At 42.3% G+C, this 24,027-nt stretch overlaps 6 protein-coding genes across 9 annotated transcripts; 2 read left to right on the forward strand and 4 right to left on the reverse strand.

Moving 5' to 3' along the window:
• Window positions 1-232: 232 nt before the first annotated feature.
• Dph1 (diphthamide biosynthesis 1) lies at window positions 233-3,517 on the reverse strand. Its single transcript, XM_017075604.4, has 3 exons — window positions 3,379-3,517; window positions 1,204-1,972; window positions 233-1,142 (listed from the first exon to the last, which is right to left on the reverse strand). The coding sequence occupies exons 2-3, from the start codon at window positions 1,966-1,968 to the stop codon at window positions 543-545; spliced, it is 1,365 nt and encodes a 454-aa protein (XP_016931093.1). The 5' UTR covers window positions 1,969-1,972; window positions 3,379-3,517; the 3' UTR covers window positions 233-542.
• Window positions 3,518-8,527: 5,010 nt separating this feature from the next.
• On the reverse strand, window positions 8,528-10,794 carry Dnai2 (dynein, axonemal, intermediate chain 2). 2 transcript variants are annotated; one of them, XM_017075613.4, is made up of 5 exons: window positions 9,671-10,794; window positions 9,440-9,618; window positions 9,047-9,284; window positions 8,760-8,983; window positions 8,528-8,682 (listed from the first exon to the last, which is right to left on the reverse strand). In XM_017075613.4, the coding sequence occupies exons 1-5, from the start codon at window positions 10,739-10,741 to the stop codon at window positions 8,664-8,666; spliced, it is 1,731 nt and encodes a 576-aa protein (XP_016931102.1). In that variant the 5' UTR covers window positions 10,742-10,794; the 3' UTR covers window positions 8,528-8,663. The 2 variants fall into 2 exon arrangements, with proteins under 2 accessions (XP_016931102.1, XP_016931101.1); XM_017075612.4 differs by having other exon boundaries at window positions 8,529-8,682; window positions 8,764-8,983.
• A 170-nt stretch (window positions 10,795-10,964) lies between these two features.
• Window positions 10,965-20,903, reverse strand: LOC108010715 (F-box only protein 25). 3 transcript variants are annotated; one of them, XM_065864720.2, is made up of 5 exons: window positions 20,645-20,903; window positions 19,518-19,794; window positions 13,033-13,322; window positions 12,790-12,971; window positions 10,965-12,725 (listed from the first exon to the last, which is right to left on the reverse strand). In XM_065864720.2, the coding sequence occupies exons 2-5, from the start codon at window positions 19,622-19,624 to the stop codon at window positions 12,249-12,251; spliced, it is 1,056 nt and encodes a 351-aa protein (XP_065720792.1). In that variant the 5' UTR covers window positions 19,625-19,794; window positions 20,645-20,903; the 3' UTR covers window positions 10,965-12,248. The 3 variants fall into 3 exon arrangements, with proteins under 3 accessions (XP_065720792.1, XP_065720793.1, XP_065720795.1); XM_065864721.2 differs by having other exon boundaries at window positions 20,633-20,903; XM_065864723.2 differs by having other exon boundaries at window positions 20,730-20,902.
• A 446-nt stretch (window positions 20,904-21,349) lies between these two features.
• On the forward strand, window positions 21,350-21,693 carry Ccdc56 (Coiled-coil domain containing 56). Its single transcript, XM_017075620.4, has one exon. The coding sequence runs from the start codon at window positions 21,430-21,432 to the stop codon at window positions 21,691-21,693; it is 264 nt and encodes an 87-aa protein (XP_016931109.1). The 5' UTR covers window positions 21,350-21,429.
• Window positions 21,694-21,837: 144 nt separating this feature from the next.
• Window positions 21,838-22,910, forward strand: mtTFB1 (mitochondrial transcription factor B1). Its single transcript, XM_036815759.3, has one exon. The coding sequence runs from the start codon at window positions 21,838-21,840 to the stop codon at window positions 22,828-22,830; it is 993 nt and encodes a 330-aa protein (XP_036671654.3). The 3' UTR covers window positions 22,831-22,910.
• On the reverse strand, window positions 22,845-23,719 carry crim (QVR superfamily protein crim). Its single transcript, XM_036815760.3, has 3 exons — window positions 23,554-23,719; window positions 23,348-23,488; window positions 22,845-23,293 (listed from the first exon to the last, which is right to left on the reverse strand). Exons 1-3 carry the CDS (start codon window positions 23,609-23,611, stop codon window positions 23,016-23,018), a joined length of 477 nt encoding a protein of 158 aa, XP_036671655.3. The 5' UTR covers window positions 23,612-23,719; the 3' UTR covers window positions 22,845-23,015.
• Window positions 23,720-24,027: the final 308 nt, after the last annotated feature.

Below are 24,027 nucleotides of genomic sequence, written 5' to 3' on the forward strand. Positions count from 1 at the left end.
AATATATAGAAATACTGATGGATTATTTCGATTAAAGTTTCAATCAATACACAAGACCAACCGTATTTGGTTTACAGAGCTTTTAGCTTTAAGAATCCAGGACCTCAGGAAAAATAAAATTATAAAATGAAATGATGGCCTATTATATTTCGCATAATTTGTTATGTCCCCCGTCCTTTTACTAAGGAATATGGAATTGTTTTTAATAAAATATATATAACAAGCCTTGCTATATTTAAATAGTTATGTGTCCGTTTTAAACATTATTTTAATGTTAAAGATGTGTACATCGTTGCTGTTACTATAACAATTGCATCTCATTTGAAAATACAGCTATTATCTAAACTAAAGCACGATACTGCGAACATTAAAATTATGAACCTAGGTGTGATGAACACAAAAATAACCTAAAGTGATAACTTAAAAACCAAATTTGTACTAACTAAATTAGTATGTAAGCATTATATTTGGGCAGACGATCTGGGCTGATCGCTTGAGATGGAGGGCTCTGTGGGCTGGTGGAAGCGTGACGAATAGATCTTTTATCCCTTTTTGAAGTCGAGAAGATCGTCCAGAGCCGCAGCCTTGCCGGAATCGTCCTTCTCCAATTCAGCCCGCGTGCAGCGGCCGCAGCAATCGGCCGAGGGTTTGTTTTCGCACTCTCCTAACGCAGGTGGCTTGAAGTTGGGAGTCCAGGGTCCCAGGCTGCCGCTGGCATAGAAGTCCATCGGATAGGCATTATTGCGTGGCGACGAGTTGTGGGGCGTCCACTCGACGTCGCCTAGGACCACGGACAGTTCGTAAGGATTCAGCAGCGGCTGGGTGAAGGCGGATCCCCAGTCGATTGAGAGACGCGGGCAAGCAATCTGCACAAAGGCGTCGATGTCCGCGAAAAGAGCCAATTTCTGCGGAAATATCTCCGACAGCAATAGGGTTGTGGTCTCTATGCCCTTGGCGTGCAGTCGCTTCTCCAAAAACCGATGCACTCTCGAACTGCCCTGTCTTCCAAGTGTTCCCAGTATGATGCCGATGCGGCGCGCTTTCTTAGAGCGCTGTACGGCGTCTAGGCGAATATTCTGCATGGCAGCGTGGTCGTACTGCTCTATGGTAAACTTTTTCTCATAAGGATCGTACTTGTAGGCCTGAAAGCGAATAGGAAGCATATAAAGTAAATTTCTAACAGTTACAGTATTAAATACATACCTTCAGCAGCGGGTTGGCAATCATGGCGGATTCCAGGTGGAAACGCCCGTCTCCCAGGTAAATTATCATCTTCGCCGTCTCCGGCAGCTGGGGCGATGTGCAGCCCAGAATCTCTCCGGGACTGAGTGGCTTGGCCTGAGGCACTATCACATCATAACCGGCTGCTTTCAGCTCCGTAGATGCAGCCTGCAGCGTGGTCACAAACTGAATTGTGCTGACCAAAGCTATCTGGCCCACATCCGGACGGAAGTTTAGCTTTACAGAGTCCAGGAAGTGCAGTGGGTCGATTTTAATGTCAACGAAAATGTACAGCACCTTAATGCCGCACGTCTGATCCACGGGGATGAGGCAACTGTGGCCGTAGTGCACCAGCAGATCCGCGCCCAATGCCTTGGCCGTATAGTCGTCCACGCAGCACGCTCCGTAAGTCACATCGCCCATTATCACAGTATCTGCGCTAGTGAATCGCTCCACGATGTCGCTGATGACCATGGCGTACATCAGCAGGCCCTCCGGCAGTTGCAGCGCCACTCGTTTGGCCTTCATCTCCCGTATCCGCCAGATTGTCTTGTGCATCTCGAAGTTGTAGTTCGAGGGCAGACGGTCGATGGCCTGCTGCAGCAATGGATCATCGAGCAGTTCCTGGGGAATCCGATTAATTCGCGCCTTCGGCTTGAACACCTTCTTGGGCCTGGCCCGGACCACCACCACATCGGTGCTATCGCTGGTCGGGATGTTGCTGGTTGGTTGGATCACGTCCAACATGGTGCTGGAAAAGTGTAGGGCCAAATCGAAAAATTAGTTTTCTTTCGATGAAAATAATTTTAAGAACCAAGTTACTTCGATCAAAAGATTTTTTTGTTTCCCTGGTAACTTAAACAAAATTAAAATTGATTTATTTAACCAATTGTTTTTGGAACATTACCTTAAAATTAAATTATTTGGTCAATAACCTCCTTTTGAAAATGCTTAAGAACTAAACTAATACGCATTAGCATTATGCTATCAATACTTTGAAAAGACACGTTAAGGTCAATATTGTTTTGATTATGTATAAATTATGGATTCGAATTCGAACTTGTTTGTGTGGTGATGGGTTCAGCAAATAAACAATGAACAAAGAGACAGCGCATTGGATGAATTTGGATGATGCGACTGGCGTACGTGACTGCGAATGGAATGGAAGGGGAGGACCGGCCCCTTGTACTGCAGTAAACCGGAAAAGCAAACCCAAATTCTTATAATTAGCCCACGCCAGGTGAGTGAATCACTTAATGGGCGGACGGCCCCGCCTTGGGGAAGCACTTTTGAACGGGCACTTTCAAATCGAAGCGGCGCCAAGGTCTGAATTAGCAATTGGCAATTATAAATCACAACAAACTGTGTTCTTTATAGTAAACAGTAAGTGCAGCACATGTCGATAAGGTTGATTCGGTAAATGGATTAGTAAACATTTTTAAAATTATTTATTAATTAAAAGTCGTTGGGATAGATTAGCCAAAAAGGTGTTAATAGGCACAAAAATTATGTTTAAATGTTGGCATTTTTAATATTTTTTAAACTGGAACTATATTTAATTTCTCTATTTGATTACTTTCAACACAAATAGAAAGAGTTCACTGAATGGCCTTTTGTCTTACCCGTAGTTAGTTAATAAAAACAGTACTATTACTCTACTATTTAATACTGTGCGGACTCGGATCGTTCGATACCTTTATCAGTTGGACGTTAGACGCAGTCTGAATTTCAGGGGTTGCGTTTCGCGTTTGGCTGCTGCACAGAAATTGGTCACTGAACTTTCCGTATGTGTTGCGCCATTGATAACTGTTTCTGAGTCACGTAGGCCGCACACCATGCAACACGGAACGGGTTACTTTTGCTACCTGACCCTTGAGGGACCCAGTCTTGAAATGGTAGAAATTACTGCAGAATTAAGCAGTTAGCCTGGACTTTCACTGTAGATTCTTGTATTCCACATGGATTAATCATTATATCACTGGCACAGATAATGTTTTGCCCTTAACCCTGCAGTTTGTAGCCAAGTGTAACTCTGGCACGGTTACTACTCGCACAGCTGATGCCAAATTGTTGCTTTGGTTATTATTATCTCTAGCACAGCGCATTATTTAAACTTTTAATCTTCTTTCATATATCTCTTTTTTATATTTTACTTACAATTCCAGGGTTTTTTTCGTCTTTTACTGAGGTTTAACTAATTTCTTCTCAATCCCGCGTGTGAATGTCGAATGGCAACAGCTGACTGGTCCAATTGGTTCGAGAACTTGTGAGCCACGGTTGGAACTGGATCGGGGTAAGGAACCAGTTGTACCCAACACTGGAACTTGAAAGTGTTGAAAAACAAGGCGCATTCCTTTAGGCGGTTTTTTTAAAAAATCGAGTTTTTATTTTTGCTTTTTAAATTAATTCAACTATATAAAAATATTATAAAAAGCTGTTGTTATTCAATATTCATTTAATCAAAGAGCATCAAAGTGTTTTCGAAATATAATCTTTCATAGGAAACCTGTAAGTACGCTTCATCAATGTCATCCGCCTGAAAATGATAGTTATTAATCTCCGTCATGTTTTCTCGTTTTTCTACTTACGTAGAACTCCAGGTGATCTTCATTTTTGGATAGAGTAAGTTGTAATGGAGGTTGATGACTTGAATCCCTTCCAGTTCTCAAAATGCTATAAGCTTCGCATACTAATTTGTCATGAGCTATGGTAGTAAATGTAAACGAAACAAAATCCAGCTTTTTACAAGATTGAAAAATCATTAACGCGCTCTGGGTATCCAATCTTGAGACCAAATTTGAATCAACTATGTTTAATGATTTAAGTTCTGTTAGTTTAACTAGCTTTGCTATTTGTATATTTTTAAATCCTTTTTTGGTTTTGATACTTAGGTTTACCAAGGATTTAATTTTCGATATTTCACCAATCTCATCAGAACATGTAATTCTTGCTTGGAGTTTCTGTAGACCTGGGTCATATTTTGGAGCAAAAGCCCGATAAAGTTCACAAAGTGAACCCTCTGCTTCTTCAATAATTAGTTCTTTCAGGTTTTTCACATTAGCCAGGACTTCTAGTCCTGTTTCATTGTACAATAAGCATTTTAATGATTCCAACGATTCAAGTTGAGCCAGGTAGGCACATTCTTTGGAGCCAATCCGGAATTGCACATCCAATTTATGAAGAGAAGTTAGCGACTGGAACTCCAAAGATTCTCCATGTATAAACCTTTCAATTTGTAAATAATCTTTAAATTCTGCAGCTGTCTTTGAATCAGAAAATGAGACAGATAGTATTTTTAGTCCATTCATTTGTGAAATCTCAGCTATTTCTGAACTATGAAGGGTATGGTCTACAATTTCCAGTTGCGTAATTGATGTACTAGGTAATGCAAATGCTGATAATAATTTTAGAAGGTTTCTTGTAGGAAATACCTTTAATTCTTCAATACGGGAGTCAGCTAGATTTGACAAGGCTTGTCTATCTTCCAAGTTGAAAAAGCCACATTCCAGTCTCCTCAGTGATCTTATTTGGGAAACCGTAACAAATTCTTCAGGTAAAAGATGATTTTGAGTGATTTGTAGACACTGAATTTTATTCTTTTCAGCTAAATCTTTGAAAAGTACGGACAAGTTTTGTTTTAGACAGGTTTTTATTATTTTTAAGTCCACGAGACTATTTAGTTCGGCCAAGTTTTCAATGCCAATTGAATTTAAGAAAGAACATTTCAGTTCTATAATGGTTTGGATCTTTGTAACGTTATGAATATCTTCAAATTTAGTTATTTTTAATTTGGAAATATCCAATTTTTCGATACAACTTGCCTTTTTGGAGGCGAAGGCTTCGAAAAGTGCATTCAGGGCATCTTTGGAACTTGATTTCGGGTCTTCTGTGATCAACAAAGTTGTAATGCGATTTAGTTCGGCGAGGGGAGCTAACATATCGGCCGTACAGCCAGCAGATATGTGAACCTCTAGAATTTGTTCCTTCTTTGTGTAACTAAAACGAAATGCACTGCAGGATACGACAGATTTTACTTGGCTGCTGGTCATCAGACTCAAAATTCCGGTTGCAGCAGTATCGCACCATTGCGGAACTTCGATCACCACGTGCTGGAGGTTATTGAGTTGAGTTATGAATTCGATCGACTTCCAATCGGTCAAAGAACACAACAGATATCGTATAGTTTTTATTTTCGCAAGTTCTTTGGCTCCAAATTGGTCTAGTTCATAATCGTTTAATATAAACGATCTCAGAGCCGATGAAGCATTTGGAGGAAATAGATTTCCGAGAGATATTGGATTGTATCTAGTCATCGCGTTTTCGTTTCTCATGCCTCCATTACTTATAAGCAAGTGCCTTATATTAGGTAACTCCCACATTACTTCAAATTGGCTCAAGTCCGATTTATCTTGAGTTAATAAAAAGTTAAGTTTTCCATCACTCTTGTCAAATGAAATACTGACATTTTCCCTTAAGGTAAACGTTTTGAGAGATTCCTCTTTTGAATTGCAATCATCTGATATTTCGCTTAAATTGTATAGCGCAGAAACATTTATGGTGGAATCATCATTGTCGAAAATGTCCAATTGCTCAAATGAATCAAAATTTGTGAACTGAATCGACCGACTTGAATTCGTAAAACAACCTCCTATGCTCATCTTTAAAGGCTTCAGACTTTCAGACCTGCTCCATTTTTTTGAACCATTGAAAAATATCCACGGAGCTCTTGGTTTTCTTGCTAAAATAAATAAGTCTTGTAAATTGGGCAGTTTGGCAAACGGTGCATATTGATCGACACTGCTTTCGGGTCCCATGTAAATTACTAGCACCTCAAGATTTTTGCAATGTGGAGTTACATTAGAAAATTCTCCACTAATTGCTGTGCTTTCAATCATCAACCTTTTCATCATGGGAGTCGACATGCAGATGTCAACTAAGGCTTCTGCAGGAACCTTTTCGCCTCTACTGATATTGATAATTTCCTCATGTTTAAGTCCCTCTGAGGTTCCTTTAAAAAGATACAAATTATTTTTTACATTACCAAGTGGTTGGATGCACACTTCGAGTAAGTTACAAGGCAAATAGTATTTTCAAAACGTACCTTCAATGTTAAGTGTTACTTGAATATGGTCACATATGTTTTCATTGAGAAGAAAGGAAAGTCCAACATCAAAAAGTAGATTGTTTTCTGTATTTTTGATAACTTGAAGGAGGGATTTCCAGAACAAGCACTTATTTGATAAGTCATTGAGACGCAGCTTCACTAAAAGAACTACAATTCTGCACTTCAGAGAAGACTCGAGAAACTCGTAAATATGTTTAAAATACTCCTTCAAAACTTCCACCAAAAAACCATCGGCCAACACAAAGTTAACTAAATTATCGTACTTTGAAATATCTTCATCAATATTTAACTCGCATTCCTGAATGATGTGTTTCATTATCTCGACGAGGCAATCGGAATTGAGAATAAGTATGCCATACTCTTCCATTTCTTTGGTTGAGCTTTCGTTGAGCTTTTGTTTCTCTTAAACAAAAATATCAAACTGAATTAGAATTATGTTATATATTTTTTTTGCCAGTTGCTTTATTTTTTATAAAGGGGTTTATTTTATCACGTAACGGATATTCATGCGTATCGCTCGCACACATTAGATGCTTTGGGAAACAATATTTCTTATCACATTTACTATGAAATGGTGGATAAAAGTGTTATACAAGTAGTGACTCACAGAGAGAATTAAAGGAATACGAAACTTTCCTTAAATTGTATCACTTGTACTTTTTTTTTGCAAATCAAACCTTTTTTTATAAAATTATTATTAATATAAAAGTTTCAAATCAGAACTAAACTTATGAAGTGTTCTCTTTCAATCCCCAGTTCAAACTGACTCGTCACGCATTCTTGACATATTTCTAACCCCAAATATGTTTGTTTGTATGTATATATGTTGAGCAAACAGCTGCGTTCAAAATATTAGCACTTGAGATACATTTGTATCGCAATCAACAATTCGGAACGGGTATAAATCGGAACGATTAAAAAAAACTAATATAACCTCTATACTTCTTGAGTTTCTACTTTAAACTATTGCCAAACTTTTACACATGCTTTTTGATAATAATTTTTTTAAATGTTATTTAATAAAAAACAAGGAAGAACGCTATAGTAGAGTACCCCGACTATCAGATACCCGTTACTCAGCTAAAGGGACCAAAGGGAGATTAAAATGCGCCATCTACCGGCGGTAGACAGACTTAAGCGTTATGGGCGTTAGAGTGGGCGTGGCAATTTTTTTTTGGATTAATCGATAGGTATTGACGAAACCAATACATTTCAGTTACAATTTTTTATCTAGCATGAAAATTGTGGGCGTCACAGGTTTGGGCGGTTTGTAGGCTTTAAAGTGGGCATGGCAAACCTTTTTTTTGTCAATCGATAGGTTTTGATGAGAACAATACATTTCAGTTAAAATTTTAATTCTAGCATCAAAACTGTAGGAGCCACAGTTTTTGGCGGTTTGAGGGCGTTAGAGTGTGCGTGGCACATTGCTGTAACAAACTTGCGCTGCGTAAGAAGCTCAGGAATCTGCACGCCAAATCTCAATAGCCTAGCTCTTATAGTTTCCGAGATCTCAGCGTTCATCCGGACGGACAGACAGACGGACAGACGGACATGAGTAGATCGACTCGGCTAGTGATCCTGATCAAGAATATATACACTTTATAGCGTCGGAAACGCTTCCTTCTGCCTGTTACATACTTTCCGACGAATCTAGTATACCCTTTTACTCTACGAGTAACGGGTATAATTATACAACCCAAAAGTAAATTTAAAATATTTTGAAAACTTACTCTCAAGTAAGAATTTTTTATATACAACCTCATAGAATGAGAATATGAATGAATATGCATATGTTATGCAGATTCTTGGGACTCCTGCGCAGAGCAGGGTGCCACGCCCACTCTAGCGCCCACATGCGTCCATAATTCTAAAATCCGTCCAGCGGCCACATTTTTTAATATATTGTAGAAATTTAAATCATAGCTTTTTCTCATTATCATGTTAGTGAAATCGGACCTTTAAATTAATAGTTATAACCTCATAAAATTCAATATTTTGCAAATTCAATCGAGATTGCTCACCACATGTAGCAAATCAGCTGTTTTTACTAATATGCAACCAACCGCTAGGCGCGCTATGTGCTAGCTGGTGTTACAGGCTAGGTGGCGCTAGGTAGCGCTAGCCACAAGCAAGCCTATGTTCATCCCTCCCGCACTCTCTATAGCTGAGTAACGGGTGTCTAACAGTTGAGGCCATTGTTCTTGTTTAACCCTTTTATACGAATATATTCTTTACAACGTCCTTTTATTACATTTAACAGGAAAATTGTATAGTTTAATGGGAGTTTTACAACTTTGAGCTCTCTGCCTCGGACACATCAACCTCCTCCGCATCCTCTGTAATTAAGAATATCACAATTGAATTAATAGGAATTCCAGGTAAATAGTTACAAATAAAAACCGCCTTCGTTCACCTACGCTTTCCGCCGGGCAGTCGCCTTTGGCGTTCCTGTTCCACGGCTGCAAAATATTCAGAGGCTGCCTGCTCGCAGGCTCCCTCAAACGGAGCCATATTGACCTTTCCGTTGATCATCATTGTGTCGCCCTGGTCCTGACCATGGTTGGCCTTCACCTTCAGCTTGCTCTCCCGTGACTTGGCCTCCAGGATCTTTTCGCGACGATTCTCTCGCTCGAACATCTGCCGAAAATATGTATATTTGATCAAAATTACGATTGTGATCGTTTTAAATGCCAATCTTACAGCAGTAAGCAGTGGTTTGTCGTTCTTGGCCGACATCACCATGTTGTCGGAGACCTCGATGAGGAAGGTGGCACCTAACTGGCTGCCACAGCTCACAAACTTGCCGTTCTCGTTGGTCCTGACACAATAAAGGGGCTCGTCGCACACCTTGACCGTGAGGACCGGCTCGTTCTGTTGCTGCAGAAGATCCCAGGTGTCCAGAACCCCATCCATGCGGGTGATAAAGAACTGCGAAACCCTGGAACAAATAGTATTACATATATATTTGATAAGATTACCGAAGGTGTTAGTCCTAAAATATGTTTCGTGTAATAAAGTATGAGTAACTTTAGATAACTTAAAATAATGAAAAAATAATATTATTTTAACATTTTTAAATGTTTTTTGACTCACTTGGTATAGCTCCAAGCGCCGTCGGTTAGCATGGAGCTGCTGCTTTTGGTCCAGATAATGGAGCTCTCCCTACAATCCTCCGACCAGATCCGGGCACACCAATCGCCCACGGTGAGGAAGTTCTTTACGAAGGCTGGGTTCCGGGTGATGGCATACACCGGGCCCAGGTGGCACATCATCTGTGGGAAGGCAACTTTTTTTTAGAGAAAATCAAGAGGAAAAAAACCGTACCCGTATCTGAATCTTTTCCGTGGGCGTCTTGCCCTTTCGGTTGCAGGAGAAGAGCATGCCCATCTCGGTTCCCGCCATGAATCTAGTGGGTATGGTGGTCTCGTACTCCAGCACCGATATGCCGTAGGATCGCGACAGATCCTGGTCGTCACTCTTCACCGGATCCATGAGCAGGCGGTCTAGCGGTTCGGTGAGCTTTCGGGTGTCCCACCACAGCACCTGACCATCGGAGCCGCCGGAGAAGAACTCCGTGCCGCTCTTTGAGTTGTTCCACAGCACCGAGTTGACTGGATCCCGATGGCACACCTCTCGTTCGCTGATCATGACCGGGTGCTTGCCATGTCGCGTGTCCCAGGCGGCCACCTGACCGTTGTACATGCCACTCACGAGGCTGGTTGGATCCTTCTGGTTGTACTCCAGGCACACGCACGGCACCTTCGGCTCCAGGGTGAGAAAGGGCTCGTTGGGGTTCTCCACCTCCCAGATGTACGAGTTGCACTTCTGGTTGGACTTGTCGCCCTGGAAGCGCATGTCGCAGTGGCTCACGGCCATCTTGATGCCGCCATCCGGGGACCAGGACAGATGCTTCACCGGCACCTTGATGGGATTGGGGTCCCGGTAGACATTGACCGTGCGCGACTTACAGGGTTCGGGCAGAGGAGCGGGGTCTAGGTTCTCGAAATAGTTCTCATAGATGTTCACCGCATTGTTCTGGTGGATGTAGTGCTCCATGGGCTTGGTGAGATTCATCACCTGTGTGATATAGTTCTCGTCCTTCTCGATTTTCCGCTTGTACCTCACTGTCTGCTCCGGATCGTGCATGTTGATGTCCTTTGGCCAGCCCCCCTCGTTGTGGGTGATCCCCGTGCTCTTGTAGGTGGCCCTCTCCGTGTTGGCCACACTGAGTGAGGTCTGGCCGGCGTATTGCGTCACCCGATCCACGGGGTTCTGCAGTATGTAGTTCTTGACCAGCTCCGGGTTGGAGTTCTCGCTGAACACCACCTCATCTTTGTCCTCGAAGGTGACGCGGGCTCCAAAGGAGCGTCGCTCCTTCTTGAAAATAAATTCCATTTTTACAGGAACTTAGACAAAATTGTAACTGCTCTTCTTGGTTCGACAGTCAATGTAAGGAATATTGTTTGTCCTATAGCTGATTGATTTCGTCCATGGCAACTGGCTGTTTGGTCAATAATTTTATCGCAATCAACGGCCTTCCCGCCAAAATAGACATCTGATACGTGACGCCTTTTTTGAAATGTTTTATAACTAACTCCCCATTAAACAACAATCCAAATGATCCACAGATATTGGCAAGTTTATTTTAAACATAAAATGAGAGATTTATTTCGCGTAGAAATGTTTGCAAAGAAATGATTGAGAATGCTAAAACTTTCGTACTTACAATAGTAATAGTTGTAGTAAAATTAATGTGATATCGAACTGGTATTTTACAGGGAAATCATGGGGCCTGGATCGGGGTTTCTACTAACGGGTATCTCTATACACATTAACATTATCTATATTTCTGTTCTGTTTCATTGGGCCAATAAAGAGTGTTTGGTTTCGTTTTGGAAAATACTTGGCTTCCGATCTGTCTTAGGGTTAGGATTATTCTGTTGTCTGCACTCCATAAAACTATTCTTATACTGGCGACGATCTCTAGTATTTGTATATAGCATTGCTTGGCGGCAAATCGCTTGAAGATTTGTTATCGTTAGGTAGGTGTATTCGTTTCTAGCTTTGCTTCCTGCAACATCACATGGTTTCCTCCACTCTACTCCTCTTCTACTCGGAACTACGGAACGAATCGGATCCCACTGGGGACGGGGTAACTAGAGTTGGTTTGATTTGATTTCATTTGATTGGAACTTATAACAAGATTTAGCACCAAAAGCAGCTGATGTACATAAAGAAACTACACTTAACCCCTACAATAGATCGATCAAAAGTCATGCATAAAAGTGTGTTTCTCGTTTGTCTTAAAATTAACAAATCGGTAATTATATATACTGGTACTTTAAAAATAGTTTCTCGATTCACGTCTTGCAATAATCAGTTTGACAAAAAATAATCGCTTATACTCGTTTTGTGGCAGTTTGTTTGCGTGTCCTAAAAAGTCTATAACCACTCCGACCTCGAGGATTAGCGACCCAAAATTGGACCCTGGCAACTGACACGCGAGTCGATAAATATGTCTACACAACTAATAGTAATCCTCGGTCCTGCACAGATCGTGGTTCAACCGCAGATGTGATGATACAACGAGTTGGCAAAGAACTGAACTGAAGCTGCGCTGAACTAGAACCTGGACAAACTGCAAACCAATCGAAACGAGCCTGGCGATTTACGCACCTACATACATATATGTAGTTATACATTAGGGATTTCTTTATCACTTTGCTTTTTCTGATCCACTCCTCGACTATCCAATCATCTTCTCTCCAAGGGTAAAACTTTAACACACGCATAAAGACTCTCATTCGCAGCCAAACAACCAATCCACTGGGTCACCAGCCACGCCTCCGTAAAAATACTTTCGATCTATCTCTATCTCTCTCCCTTGGTCCGATCCTCCGGCTTACAACGAGAAGTACTTGAGAAATTGGGCCGGGGGCACTGGCTGGGCCAGGGCCAACTGTCCGCCGGCCTCCTCCAGGCGCTGCTTGTAGTCCGGACTCTGGTCCACGATGCACGGATGGCCATCCGACGGCCAGAAGAGGCAGCAGCAGGAGCGGCACAGGGCCAGCACCTCGGCGAACTGGTAGTCGTCGTTCACGCCGTACGTGCGGCGCAGCTGGTGGTAGATCTGCTTCCAGTCCTTGATCTCGCCCATCTGCTTGAACTTGTCCAGGTCGAGGATGGTGTGGATCTGTCGTTGGTTGAAGTGGAAGCGGGTCAGCTCGCGCCAGATGCGCTGCTCCGAGACCAGTTTGGCCATGGTCTCCCAGGCCTCGGCGGCCGACTCCAGGTCCCTGTGGTCGGCGATGCACAGGATGATCTCCCGCACACACTCCTCGGGCAGCTCGTGCAGCTTTGGCTTGGCCTCCGGATCGGGCTGTAATAAGATGGTGATGGAGATGGTGAGTTTGAACCAGACGCATTTGAAAGACCCAGCTCACCTCGCGGATTTCAATCTGGCTGGCGACGCGCTGGATGCGCTTGATGGTGGCCATGTGCTCCTTCCACAGGTAGGTGCTGCCCAGCGGCTTGCCCCAGCACTTCTGGTTCTCCTGGCTGACGATGTGCTCCAGCTTCAGGGCCAGGCCGCGCAGCACATTCGGGTGCTGCTGGCTGTCATTTACTGTGAGAAAAGAAAGTATTGATAAGCAACGATTGTGGAGGCTAAGATCAAGAGCACTTACCATGCGAGGCCACCTCCTCAACCATTTGGAGAAGCTGGCGCTGGGCACTCCCCGGCAGACTGGCGATGCCCTTGTTGGACACGAGCAGCAGGAAGGCGCAGATGTAGTGGAACCTCTTGCGGTCCCGCACCGATCGCCTGAAATCCAGACGCTTCACAGCCTCGCTGAGCCCATTGAACCCGGCTATCTCTCGGGTACACCGAATGGTGATGTGGTAATGCGGTGGCATCACCGCGTCCTCCTCCGAACTGTCGCTGTCCTGGTAGCTGCTGCTTCCCTCCGAGTGGTGTCTGCAAAAGGAAAACCATATCATCACAATTAGATATCCAAAGTCATTAAAGATCTTCTATATATATAAAGGTTTTCCCACGAAACTAAGAATCAATGCACAGACAAATCTTCTTAAATAACACTACTACAATTTCTTATCATTTAATTTGTATAATTGTATAGTTTTTTACTAAGGTTAGTTGGGGCTCCTAATCACTTCCAATTGAAATAATGGACTAGTGATAGATATTTCAATGGATGGGATCTCGTATATGCAAATAAAACTTTAATCTGGGACTAGCCCATAAATTTTTCAAAAACCAACTACCCCTCTAATTGCATTACATTATTTTTTAAAACTTAAGTAGACTTTCCCGCTGTGTAAGGCCAGATAATCCATTGTCAATGCAACATTTCGGAAGTTATTCGATCCAACTCTGTGGTCCATGGCACTCCCCTCCACTTGGGGGATTAACCCGTTTGGCCAGTTGTGTGTTATGCCAACTCTTGGACTGCAATTGCAACTGCCATTTGGATTTGGCGGCTTACAAGTGTTAAACGCTCGTGAGCCGCTTTTCAAGAGCCGGAAACTGGCCAATTTCCCACCATCTGATCTACGGCCCTGTCCGGTTATTAAATTAAGCAATTCGGAGAGGAAACCCAGCCGAGTGTCAAGTTTTTAGCCGTGTTTAATGCAATTACAAGCGGTGGGTCTCGTAATTTGTGAAATTGTACACATTTGCAATTCAATTTTGAACAAAACTAAGTGTCTGTCTGTTGGGGGCTAAGAGGAAATGGAAGCGCTTAGCAAGGGGGGTATTATATACATAAGCTCTATAAATATGGGATCACTTGATTGCTTTATTAAAAATACTAAAACATTTTATCAATTTAAGAGAAGAATATCAATTTCTACTTATTAAATTTTTTTCAAGTCTTGTTTTCTCTTCCTATCATCATAAATATATGAAAATAAAGAAAAATGAAATAAAAGAATTGTAGCTTAGGTATATTTAAGTGCCAGTCTCCTAGACAGATTGAACTTAAATTGGCATTTAGCTAAACCAGAGCCATTAACGACCTTGAAAATCGACATTTGCAGCGTTTGAAAGTTGTGAAAAACCCCGAGCCAAGAAAATGTAATTACCAGGCAATTATGGGGGAAACTTCAATTAGACAGAGTGCCGTCCCAAGAGACGAGCACAGTTTGACCCAGTTCTGGGGTAAATCAAAAACAATTTTGCGGCATCCAAGGACAGGAAGTGTCCTCGTCGAATCCTCAACCGCAAATGGTCAAGGCGCATCGATTTGGCTGTTGGCGTGGTCTTTCAGGTATTTATGCTGTGCAAGTGACTGGCTGGCCTTCTCGAAAGCGGGGTAAACTTAGTTTCGATCCAGAATTAGGTCCGTAATCAGTGGTAATCCACTCACGGACCCAACAGGAGCTGGAGAAGATGCTCCGAGGAGGGCAACAATCAAAGACAGGACGAAAGTGGGACTGGGAAGTGGAAAACTAGACTGAAAACTGAAAAAGAAAATCGCACAAAAGCTCCTCGCCCCCAGCTGAGCGAGTCGAGAGTCGAGTGTCGAGAGCCGAGGATACGTTGGGTTGGCCTGGTCCTAAGTAGGTCACCGCTTTTATTGGCCACCATCTCGTATACGTAATGCAGAAATGCTCATGTGCATTGTACACCCATGTGTTGCTGCTGTGATCTGTTATTGTTATGGTTTTCTTTTTCAGTTCTGGGCATGTATTTTCGCATTTCATTTGAGTGACATTAGGGGATGTTGGGTTTATGTTGAAGCGGGTTTAATTCAATTTAAATTACATTTTAAGAAGAGTAGAACGAAAACTTCAGATGAAAGGAAATTGCTGTGTAAAGTTTCAGTTAAGAGTAAATTATATCTACCATTTAAAATGATTTATTAATGCCCATTGCTGCCTTAAAAGTGTTTAATTTATTGTGCATTGATAGACTTTTATTACCATTCAGAAAGATAACTCCAAAACAACTGAATCGCATCGCATTACTCACAGTAGATAATATAAACAAAGAAATCAGACCATCCCAGCCAACACTTTATTATTGTAATTTTCATCGCCAATTATTGTGTTTTGATTATTTTTTTGCTTTACGTTTTCTTGCTCGAAATTCGTGATGTTGTCGCTGGCTGTGTTTTAGATAAATGTGCAATTATCTGCGGATCTGTGTAAAAATAGCTGGCGAACAATGAAATTGTTGCGCCTGCTCGGGCTGCGGCTCTTGCTCCCTGGGTCCCTCCGCCTCCTCCGGGGGAAATGGAAAACTCCGGCCCTGCCCACAGCCATCATCCAGCCAGCAGACCAAATCCACGGCCGACGACCACGTGAATCATATAAATCACTCAACGACGTCACCATCAAGCGTTCGTTTACCTTTCTCCAAGCGAATTAAACAAATGACTCGGAGTGCGGGGCCCTTTTGAGTGGCAGGCGCAGCGGGAAAACTACGAGCTGCAGCGGAAAATCGCTTTTCTATTTTTACGCCGGTGACCTTTTTCGACATAAATAATTGGAAATGGAGTTGAGGACCAGTGAAGGAGCCAGAAAGCGCTTCGAATTCTTCTAATTTTAGAAATTGGAGAAAATCCCATGTGTTTGGGATTCTCATTGGGCATGAAAAACTTCGGTTGCCAAAGATATAATTGGCCATGTGGGCATGAGGATTGGTCGGAATTTATAGAGGAAAGGAAACACACATAATTAAAATAATTAAATGTTTTGAATGTCTACATACGATCGTTAAATAAAACTTTCAACACAAATGTTATATCTAGTAAAACACATGAAAGAAAACGTATATGCATAATTACATATAATAATGTAAAGTTTAAGACTCAATCCAAAAATTTGTAAAGAAAGAAATGAATATAATAGCTCACATGTATTTCAAGTTTATGTTCCTCAAAACAACTTTCATATTTATAGTCTTCCATCTAGTAAATATAAAAACATCAACCAAACTTTCCGCAAAATACCAATATCTCTGCGCAAATTTCGATCCATTAACTGTGTGCACCCGAGTGCTTTTTCTATATGTGCCCCAATACGTATAGCGATTTTCCGCGACCCCATGCATCTTGATAGAGTGGGAAAACGAAGAGAAAGACGGGAAGGAAAATCGATCAAAAAGCGAGCGGGCGATCGCTGGTCCGCAGATGTGCAGCGAAGAGTGGAGTGAAAGTGGGTCCCATTCCGAATCCGACTGCGACTTGGAGTCCAAGTCCCCGGCACGTCCGCGTGTGCACTCTGGATTCGCTTTTCCATGCAATCTGGCATTTCTAATTATTATTTTCAGGCATTATCTAATGGGTTCAGTGCCGGGCGACGACCATTTGAATTTTTAATTGACCAGAAAGAAAGTTGGGTAATGCTCAAAATGAGTGCTTAACACGGTTACGGTTACGAAATGCACACGCAAGTTTGGCGATAAGCCTGGTAAAAACGCTTTATAATAGTTGTGAAAACTATATTGTAATACAATTTATGGTTTTCGTGGCAAATACATTCAAGTAAGTCAGACATTTACGTATGCTCCACTTCCCCCATTACGAAAACATTGAGTTTGGAACTCAAATTGAAATTTTGAAATTAGCTACGCATTCGAAAAGTGTCACAATCAAAACCTTGGTTTGCTGATTAGAAGGCAACACAACTTCAATTGCTTTTGACCTCTCGAAATCCGTGCGTTATTTTAAGATAATCCATGGAGTTACATAATACAGAGCATCGTTAAAACTACCGAAGATGTCAGGGAAAAATAGAGAGAAAACTTGAAGTGCTCTTTTGACAAGTCATAAAGAACGCAACAAACCCATGGAGGGGGCGGTTATTTTTGGCCTTTCGAGTAGTCGTAAATGGGAAAAATGCGGAAATAAAGCCACTCGTGATCTAGACAAGCGGGAATATACAGATGAGGTCGGAGTAATAGGACCAAGGAGACAAAAGAATACCTGTTTCCATTAGGATAGTTTGTACTAAAACACTGAATGACTTGATTTTAAGCATAGCTATCAAAACAATTATTACCAATTTGGTTTACATATAGAGGAGAATTAAACGGATGAGACTATATGTTGAGTTGAAAATATGTAGTTTGCATTTTCTATACTATTATTTCGACCGCTGTTGTATGGAAAATAAAGTCCCCAGAAACTTGAAAGAAATCCAAAATTAGAAATGCAGCAAAGGTGAGCACCCAAATGCATAATAAGATCCGATGGAAATATTTTGAGTGGCGGCCAGACGGGAAATATCAGCCTTGGAAACTTCGAAACCCCAAAGGAACAAATACATGTATATGTGCTAACCGGGCATTTACTAACCGTAGGCGTGTAACTCGGTCAAGTTTAGGCCAAAGTACGGGATGGTGAGAGAGCTTGCAACGCGGCCAAAAGCTCAAGGTTCCGCACCGCCCACTTTCGACCTCCCAACTCCTTTCGAATCGATTTATTATATGTCAGCCATCAAAAAGGTATTTTCAATAAATACATGCATATTGGAAATCCATCACCATGTCAAATTAAAAATTCAATATGACAAGAAACACGATGAAAATAAAAGAGGATGGATATGATTGAAAACCATAATAAATATTTTATTTATAAAGACCTTAAAAGCCCATTTGCCTAATTTTTCTTTAAAAATTCGGAATATGAACTGCAATCTTAAAGTTTTACTAATAAGAAGTATAAAAACCCATCGTTTTTTGCAGGCCCGTTTTCACTCTCACCGTCTATTGTCTTAATGTTCGTAAAACTTTTTGTTCCACTGGCAATTTCTAGTTGCATCCGAGCGAACAATGGCAATCAATCAAATGAGCAATCGATCAGATTGTGGAGATACAACCCAGCCAACCCAACTACCCATGGCACCACTCTAGATACGGATATCGGTGGAACTTCTGCTGCTTTCACAGCCATTAGGAGTGACTCACCGGATCGAATGTGGCTTTTCAATTGGGCCAGACCAGTGCAATCACTAGCCCCACACGACACTTTGAATAAATCAAGATATTCCACTGTGATTTGAGGAACTTTAAGCGTACCTCTTCAGGGGCATATAACTTAAACATATATGTATTGTCAAACCTTTGACGATGTTTTGCTGCCTCCGGCTTAAATTTGAGAAATCATCGATTTGGCCAACGAAGGGAAGTGGGTTCCATTGTCTGAGCCACAACAATTATTCGCCAGTTTGCTTTGGCCAACTTCAATGGCACCACTGGGCATTGGATCCAATAGCGAGTCTATTAAACTGAATGATTTAAAGATTTCGGCAGCGAAAATGCTGAACAATGCGACGATTCGGTTGCCAATGATAGTTTAAAGGTTTAACCATTAGAAAGTCGATTTAATACACACCAATAACATAAATATATAGACCAATACTCTAGAACAATAAACGTGACAATTAAAATGGTGTCGAGGGCGAGTTGGTTATACGCAAATCTTTATCTTTACTGATAAGATTTCTGCAAATTGTTTTTGCATGTACAACGTTGTATGATTTTGGTATTATAGCAACGTAAACAACTCATTTCGAAACTGAAATCTAGTGATCAATTACGATACGGAAGTGTGCCTGAACACTCTCTAGAGCCTAGACTTATTTTTGCTAATAGAAACGTGACTGGAATCAATGACTAATCAAATGCCACAACAAATTCAATTCAGTTCAAAGCTCATTCATGTACGTTTCCAAATACCTTTCACTGCCTAACTTAAAAACACTTTATAGACATCAATCATTTGCTTAGCAAAAATATATCTCGTAAAAACTATCTTATCGCACTTGCAATAAAACTACGTAGTTTTTGGATTGGATGATTGAAAGATAACTAACAGAAGCCCATATAAGGTGCGATGAACGAAACTGCAGTTTCTACCAAATCATATTAGTATTGTTCTCTGTTTACCTAACATGTGAACCTATAATTTTCTACATCAAGTAACAGATATTTCTTGAATCAAATGGGTCGCAGTGGAAACTATTTGAGTTTTACTTGTAAGCTCACGAGTTCAAGCTTCAATTCGTTTATTTTAATGATGTTTCCCAGTGATATGGGAAATACTTATACTATATACTATATACTATACTATATATACTTAATTTTAATAATTGGGAAATCGACCATCAAGGGTCTTTCTTTCGATTAGTAAATACGCAGACTTACCGCTTCCGCTTTCCGCCGCACTCAAGCACCTTGGAACGCTCCCAGCCGCCCTCGGTTTTGATCCATGTTTCGCCCGGAGACCGAAAATCTTTCGAAATGAACGCCATGTCTTACGAGTCTGGATTTGGATTCGGAATCTGAATGAGCTGCTTTTGTTTCGTTGCACTAATTTCTGAACGATCGCTTTATTGTTTTCGCGTGAGATTGTAGATTTGTATTGTTTGTTTACTTTTTACTGTTTTAGCGGACGGTGGTTGACGAAACGCGTTTGATTTAGCTGCAAGAGGGAATTTCATAATTAATTGCATTTTTTACGTGCCACGTAACAACACAAAATGTGCTTGACTCGCTGGGAAACTAAACGAAATGTACAAAATGGATTTATAAGAGGAATTCAAGGAAATGTTTAAGCTATAGGTGCATTTTTGGTAAAGATGATCAGATTATAACTGTAAATATTGCATTAAAATAACTATTGCTTAAAACCCATCTTTAGAAAAACATACAAATTTAAAAATGTTTCGATTAACTTAAATACATATTCTACTTTCAACTATTTTCGAAAAGGGCGATGGCCTTTGTATTACCCAATTGTTTAAAAATAAAAATTGGTAAAAACTAAAAATTGGGCACAAGAAAAAAAAATATTTTAAATATTTATATTTTTCACGATAAACTGAAAACCCATTTAAAAGATACCCCATAGCGAACCCCCAAGAATAAATAATAAGCGTTGCAATGAAAACCAAAACAAAAACAAAAGTTAGTCCATTTAAGGCAAAAACAAGAGGAGAGCCCAGAGAGAGAGAGAGAGCGAGAGAGAGCGCTCCACGACCAGCTGTTGGGTTTCCATGGTCGTCGGCCGAGGGGGCGTTGGGGTGCGCGGGGGCCCTGAAGTGTTGTGGCCCCTCTCTTTCTGGGGCTCTGCTTCGTCCGTAGGTACACAGCTGATTTCTGCAATTACGCGTTTGTTTTGCCTTTGTTGTTATTGGCCGTAAAATTTTCAGAGCCGTTTTCCAAACACGCAACCGAATTTGTACTTTCATTTCCGCATTTCAAAGTCAACGTAGTGTGGCTTTCGTTGCCACCCTGAGCCCAGGAATCACAAAACTCACGGATCTACGTACTCGAGTGGAAATGGAGCACGTTCTGGAAATGCGGAAAACGCAGTTTTCCCCCAAGCTCTAATTACGCACTATGCAGCGCAATTACCGAGGAATTGCTGTGGCTGACTTGCAGGCAAGTAATGGCGCACTCTGCCTGGAAAAGCGATTTTCACTGCCGCACGTCACGTCGCACTCGAGCCACCAACGAAAGTGAACTGCCAATTTCACAGGGCCCCAAATCGAGGAAAACTAAACTAAGCACTCGTTGTAACGGACGCAAACGCGCATCTCGATTTAGAGGGGCCGTAGGAGGGGGCGCCAAAAAATACCACGGTCCGCTGAGGCTGCCATCTGAAGTTCCAAGGGGTCCAGTGCTGCCAGATCTGGGAATTTCGAGCATGATGCTTACAAAAATAAAGTGAATTATAAAATCTTAAACAATTACCCTTTTGTTTTAAAATGTCTAATTAAACAAATGCATGCAAAACATTAAAGCATTTATATCTTTTTGTAAATATTTTTATTTTAAGAAGAAAAATGAACTGTGTACAACTATTTTGTATAACCTCCTGGTTAGCTCATAATTTTATTTATTTGTCAGCACTTCCTGAATAAATAATTAAAACGTAAATAAACCAGTGGAAACCTCCAGCCTCAAAAGGTGCCGCAGTGGAAACAGGCTGTAAGGCTCAGCCAGCGGTGTCAGTGTGACCTTATATAATGTATGTACAATTCGTGTGTGAGATTTCATAATTCCCAGATCGACGAGGAAAACACGAATTAGACCCCATTTAGCAGCGTTTATAATGTCGGCATCGGAGCAGGGACCTAAAATCAAGTACGGCGAAAGCGCTCCGAAGCTGGACAAAGCGCAGCTGCAGTTCATGAAGCTGATTGAGGAGCAGAACCTGGACCGCGTGCAAAAGCTGAAGCGCATCCGCCGCAACAATCTCCTGACCGCCGGCGCCCTGGGAGTCTCCGTTTTGGCCATCTACGGCTACTCCATCTTCTCGGTGCAGCAGGAGAAGTTCCTGGACGACTTCGAGGAGCCCAAGAAGGTGTCTTCTTAGTTCCAGTCGTTGTTAGTTACCCCTAGTACGTAAGCGTTTTCTTCATTTTACACACCGTTTTTACACCTTTGAAGTCGTTGCACAACAGGGTGAGTCAGGATATGATCTTCAGTTGGCCATTTTTATAAATATTGTATCCTACAGATGACCCAAGCTAGTGCCCGTGTGCTTCAGAGCGGCATGCGCCTGCCTCCCATGCCCACAATTCGGGAGCTGGTGAAGCTCTACAGGCTGCAGGCCAGGAAACAACTAAGTCAAAACTTCCTCATGGACGAGCGGCTCACGGACAAGATCGTCAAGTCAGCGGGACGCATCGATCCAAGGGATTTGGTACTGGAGGTGGGTCCCGGTCCCGGTGGCATTACTCGCTCCATTCTGCGCCGCCAGCCGCAGCGGTTGGTGCTCGTTGAGAAGGACCCGCGCTTCGGCGAAACACTGCAGCTGCTCAAGGAGTGTGCCAGTCCCTTAAACATCCAGTTCGACATCCACTACGATGACATACTGCGCTTCAACATGGAGCAGCACATCCCGGACACCTCCCAGAGGATCCATTTGATTGGCAACCTCCCCTTTGCTATCTCTACTCGGCTGCTGATTAACTGGTACGCCGATTTGGCCGCTAGACGTGGTGCCTTCCGGCGCATTGACACCTGCATGACTCTGACCTTCCAGCAGGAGGTGGCTGAGCGAATTTGTGCCCCTGTGGGCGGTGAGCAGCGCTGCCGGCTGTCGGTGATGTCGCAGGTTTGGACGGAGCCCATTTTGAAGTTCACCATACCAGGCAAGGCGTTCGTTCCGAAACCGCAAGTGGATGTGGGCGTCGTGAAGCTCATTCCTCTAAAGCGCCCCAAGACGCAGTTGCCATTTCCTCTCGTGGAGCGCGTAGTGCGTCACATCTTTAGCATGCGCCAGAAGTACTGCCGCCGCGGCTATGGCACTTTACTTCCACCAGATGATCGCGAGGAGGTTACGCAGAAGCTCTTTCAGCGTGCCGAAGTGCAGGATACGCTGCGCCCCTTTGAACTAACCGTTGATCAGTGCTTAAGATTAGCGGAAGTCTACTCGGAGCACTTGGTGGCCCATCCCGAGGTAGCTGCCTACGATTACCGGGCGCCCAAGAATGTAGAGGTCCTCTAAAGCAACGATTTCACTCCTGTTTATAAATATGGTAAAATGTATTTAATTAGTTGAGTAAACAAGACTCTAAAAGCTGTAAAGCCAGTCAAAAAATTGTACAAAGTGTGCGGACGGAATGTTGGACGAGATTCGTCGTTGTTTCGTGAGTTAGTAAGGCACTTGGGCACTCCACTCTGGGGGAGATTCTAGCGAAGGAGCAGGGCAGTGGCCAGGGCGAGCAGACCCATCAAGGCGGACACCTGCAGGCCACTGGCTCCATTGCATCGGTGATCCAGGAAGCAGAAGCAGAATTTGGTGTCCGTGAAGTAGTCCCTTTTCACATCGTGCTCCTTGATCGTGTGGTTGACGTAGTTCGCCAGCTTTTCATCATGGGCGGCGGGACGACAGCCCTCGTACTTGTCGGCGGGAATGTCCTTGCGGAAGCTCAGGGCGCTGAGGCAATCGCGAGTGATAGTTTCCTGGGCTGCAATGGATTGGGGCTTAGGTCACGCGACAAATACAAATAAATCCTGCTTACCGCCGCGTTGCTCGATCAGCTTGACGCAGATATCGTTTGGCTCTGGGCAGTGCTCGCCCAGGAATCCTATTCCCCGCCAGTTAAAATTCTCTCCACATCCAGGAGTCGCCGAAGTACAGCGGTAGCACCAAATTGCAGAGCCTGTCAACAAATAGTTGGGTGATTACACATAGGGACTTGGTGTAATCGTCCGAAAAGCCACTTACCTTCGTGAACTAGAGCTGCCAGCAGCACCACTGCAATGAGATTCGTCTGGGAATGCATTTTCACTTAAGTTATGGAATGTATATCGGGGTTTCTTAACAAAATAAGATAAAAATCACAAACGTAAATAATAAGCTGAACAGAAACGCCCTACGGAGAAGTGTGACCAACGCCTGATCGGGAAAAGGTGAGAAAAATATACCATCTAGTAAAATACTTTTTATACCATTTTCTATTTAATGCTGGTAGTAATACCAAATAAGTGTTGGTTAACATTTTTGATTTGGCGCCAATAGCTAGTCCCTTATAACAGTTATTCAAAAAAAGCAATATACCCAAAGAAGATTTGTACTTTATTAGTATATTATTACATTTATTAACAGAATGATGTTGAATTGGAATATATGAAAAGCATTTATTGCAAGCACGTTTATAAAATCTATCACAGTCTTCTAACTATTCAAATCTTTTAAAAT

The sequence above is a fragment of the Drosophila suzukii genome, chromosome 3 (genome assembly GCF_043229965.1).
Source record: "Drosophila suzukii chromosome 3, CBGP_Dsuzu_IsoJpt1.0, whole genome shotgun sequence".
Taxonomy (NCBI): Eukaryota; Metazoa; Arthropoda; class Insecta; order Diptera; family Drosophilidae; genus Drosophila; species Drosophila suzukii.

Excerpts from the sequence above, each read along its gene's own strand:
- Ccdc56 (XM_017075620.4), top strand. The coding sequence starts at position 21,430 with ATGTCGGCATCGGAGCAGGGACCTAAAATCAAGTACGGCGAAAGCGCT.
- crim (XM_036815760.3), bottom strand. The coding sequence starts at position 23,611 with ATGCATTCCCAGACGAATCTCATTGCAGTGGTGCTGCTGGCAGCTCTA. Across the intron at positions 23,489-23,553 it reads GGCAGCTCTAGTTCACGAAG|GCTCTGCAATTTGGTGCTAC; the intron begins GTAAGTGGCTTT and ends ATTTGTTGACAG. Across the intron at positions 23,294-23,347 it reads GCTGATCGAGCAACGCGGCG|CCCAGGAAACTATCACTCGC; the intron begins GTAAGCAGGATT and ends AATCCATTGCAG.
- Dph1 (XM_017075604.4), bottom strand. The coding sequence starts at position 1,968 with ATGTTGGACGTGATCCAACCAACCAGCAACATCCCGACCAGCGATAGC. Across the intron at positions 1,143-1,203 it reads TTGCCAACCCGCTGCTGAAG|GCCTACAAGTACGATCCTTA; the intron begins GTATGTATTTAA and ends ATTCGCTTTCAG.
- LOC108010715 (XM_065864720.2), bottom strand. The coding sequence starts at position 19,624 with ATGGCGTTCATTTCGAAAGATTTTCGGTCTCCGGGCGAAACATGGATC. Across the intron at positions 13,323-19,517 it reads TGCGGCGGAAAGCGGAAGCG|ACACCACTCGGAGGGAAGCA; the intron begins GTAAGTCTGCGT and ends TTCCTTTTGCAG. Across the intron at positions 12,726-12,789 it reads GCCAGATTGAAATCCGCGAG|CCCGATCCGGAGGCCAAGCC; the intron begins GTGAGCTGGGTC and ends ATCTTATTACAG.
- Dnai2 (XM_017075612.4), bottom strand. The coding sequence starts at position 10,741 with ATGGAATTTATTTTCAAGAAGGAGCGACGCTCCTTTGGAGCCCGCGTC. Across the intron at positions 9,619-9,670 it reads CGGAAAAGATTCAGATACGG|ATGATGTGCCACCTGGGCCC; the intron begins GTACGGTTTTTT and ends GCCTTCCCACAG. Across the intron at positions 8,683-8,763 it reads GCGACTGCCCGGCGGAAAGC|AGGATGCGGAGGAGGTTGAT; the intron begins GTAGGTGAACGA and ends TCTTAATTACAG.
- mtTFB1 (XM_036815759.3), top strand. The coding sequence starts at position 21,838 with ATGACCCAAGCTAGTGCCCGTGTGCTTCAGAGCGGCATGCGCCTGCCT.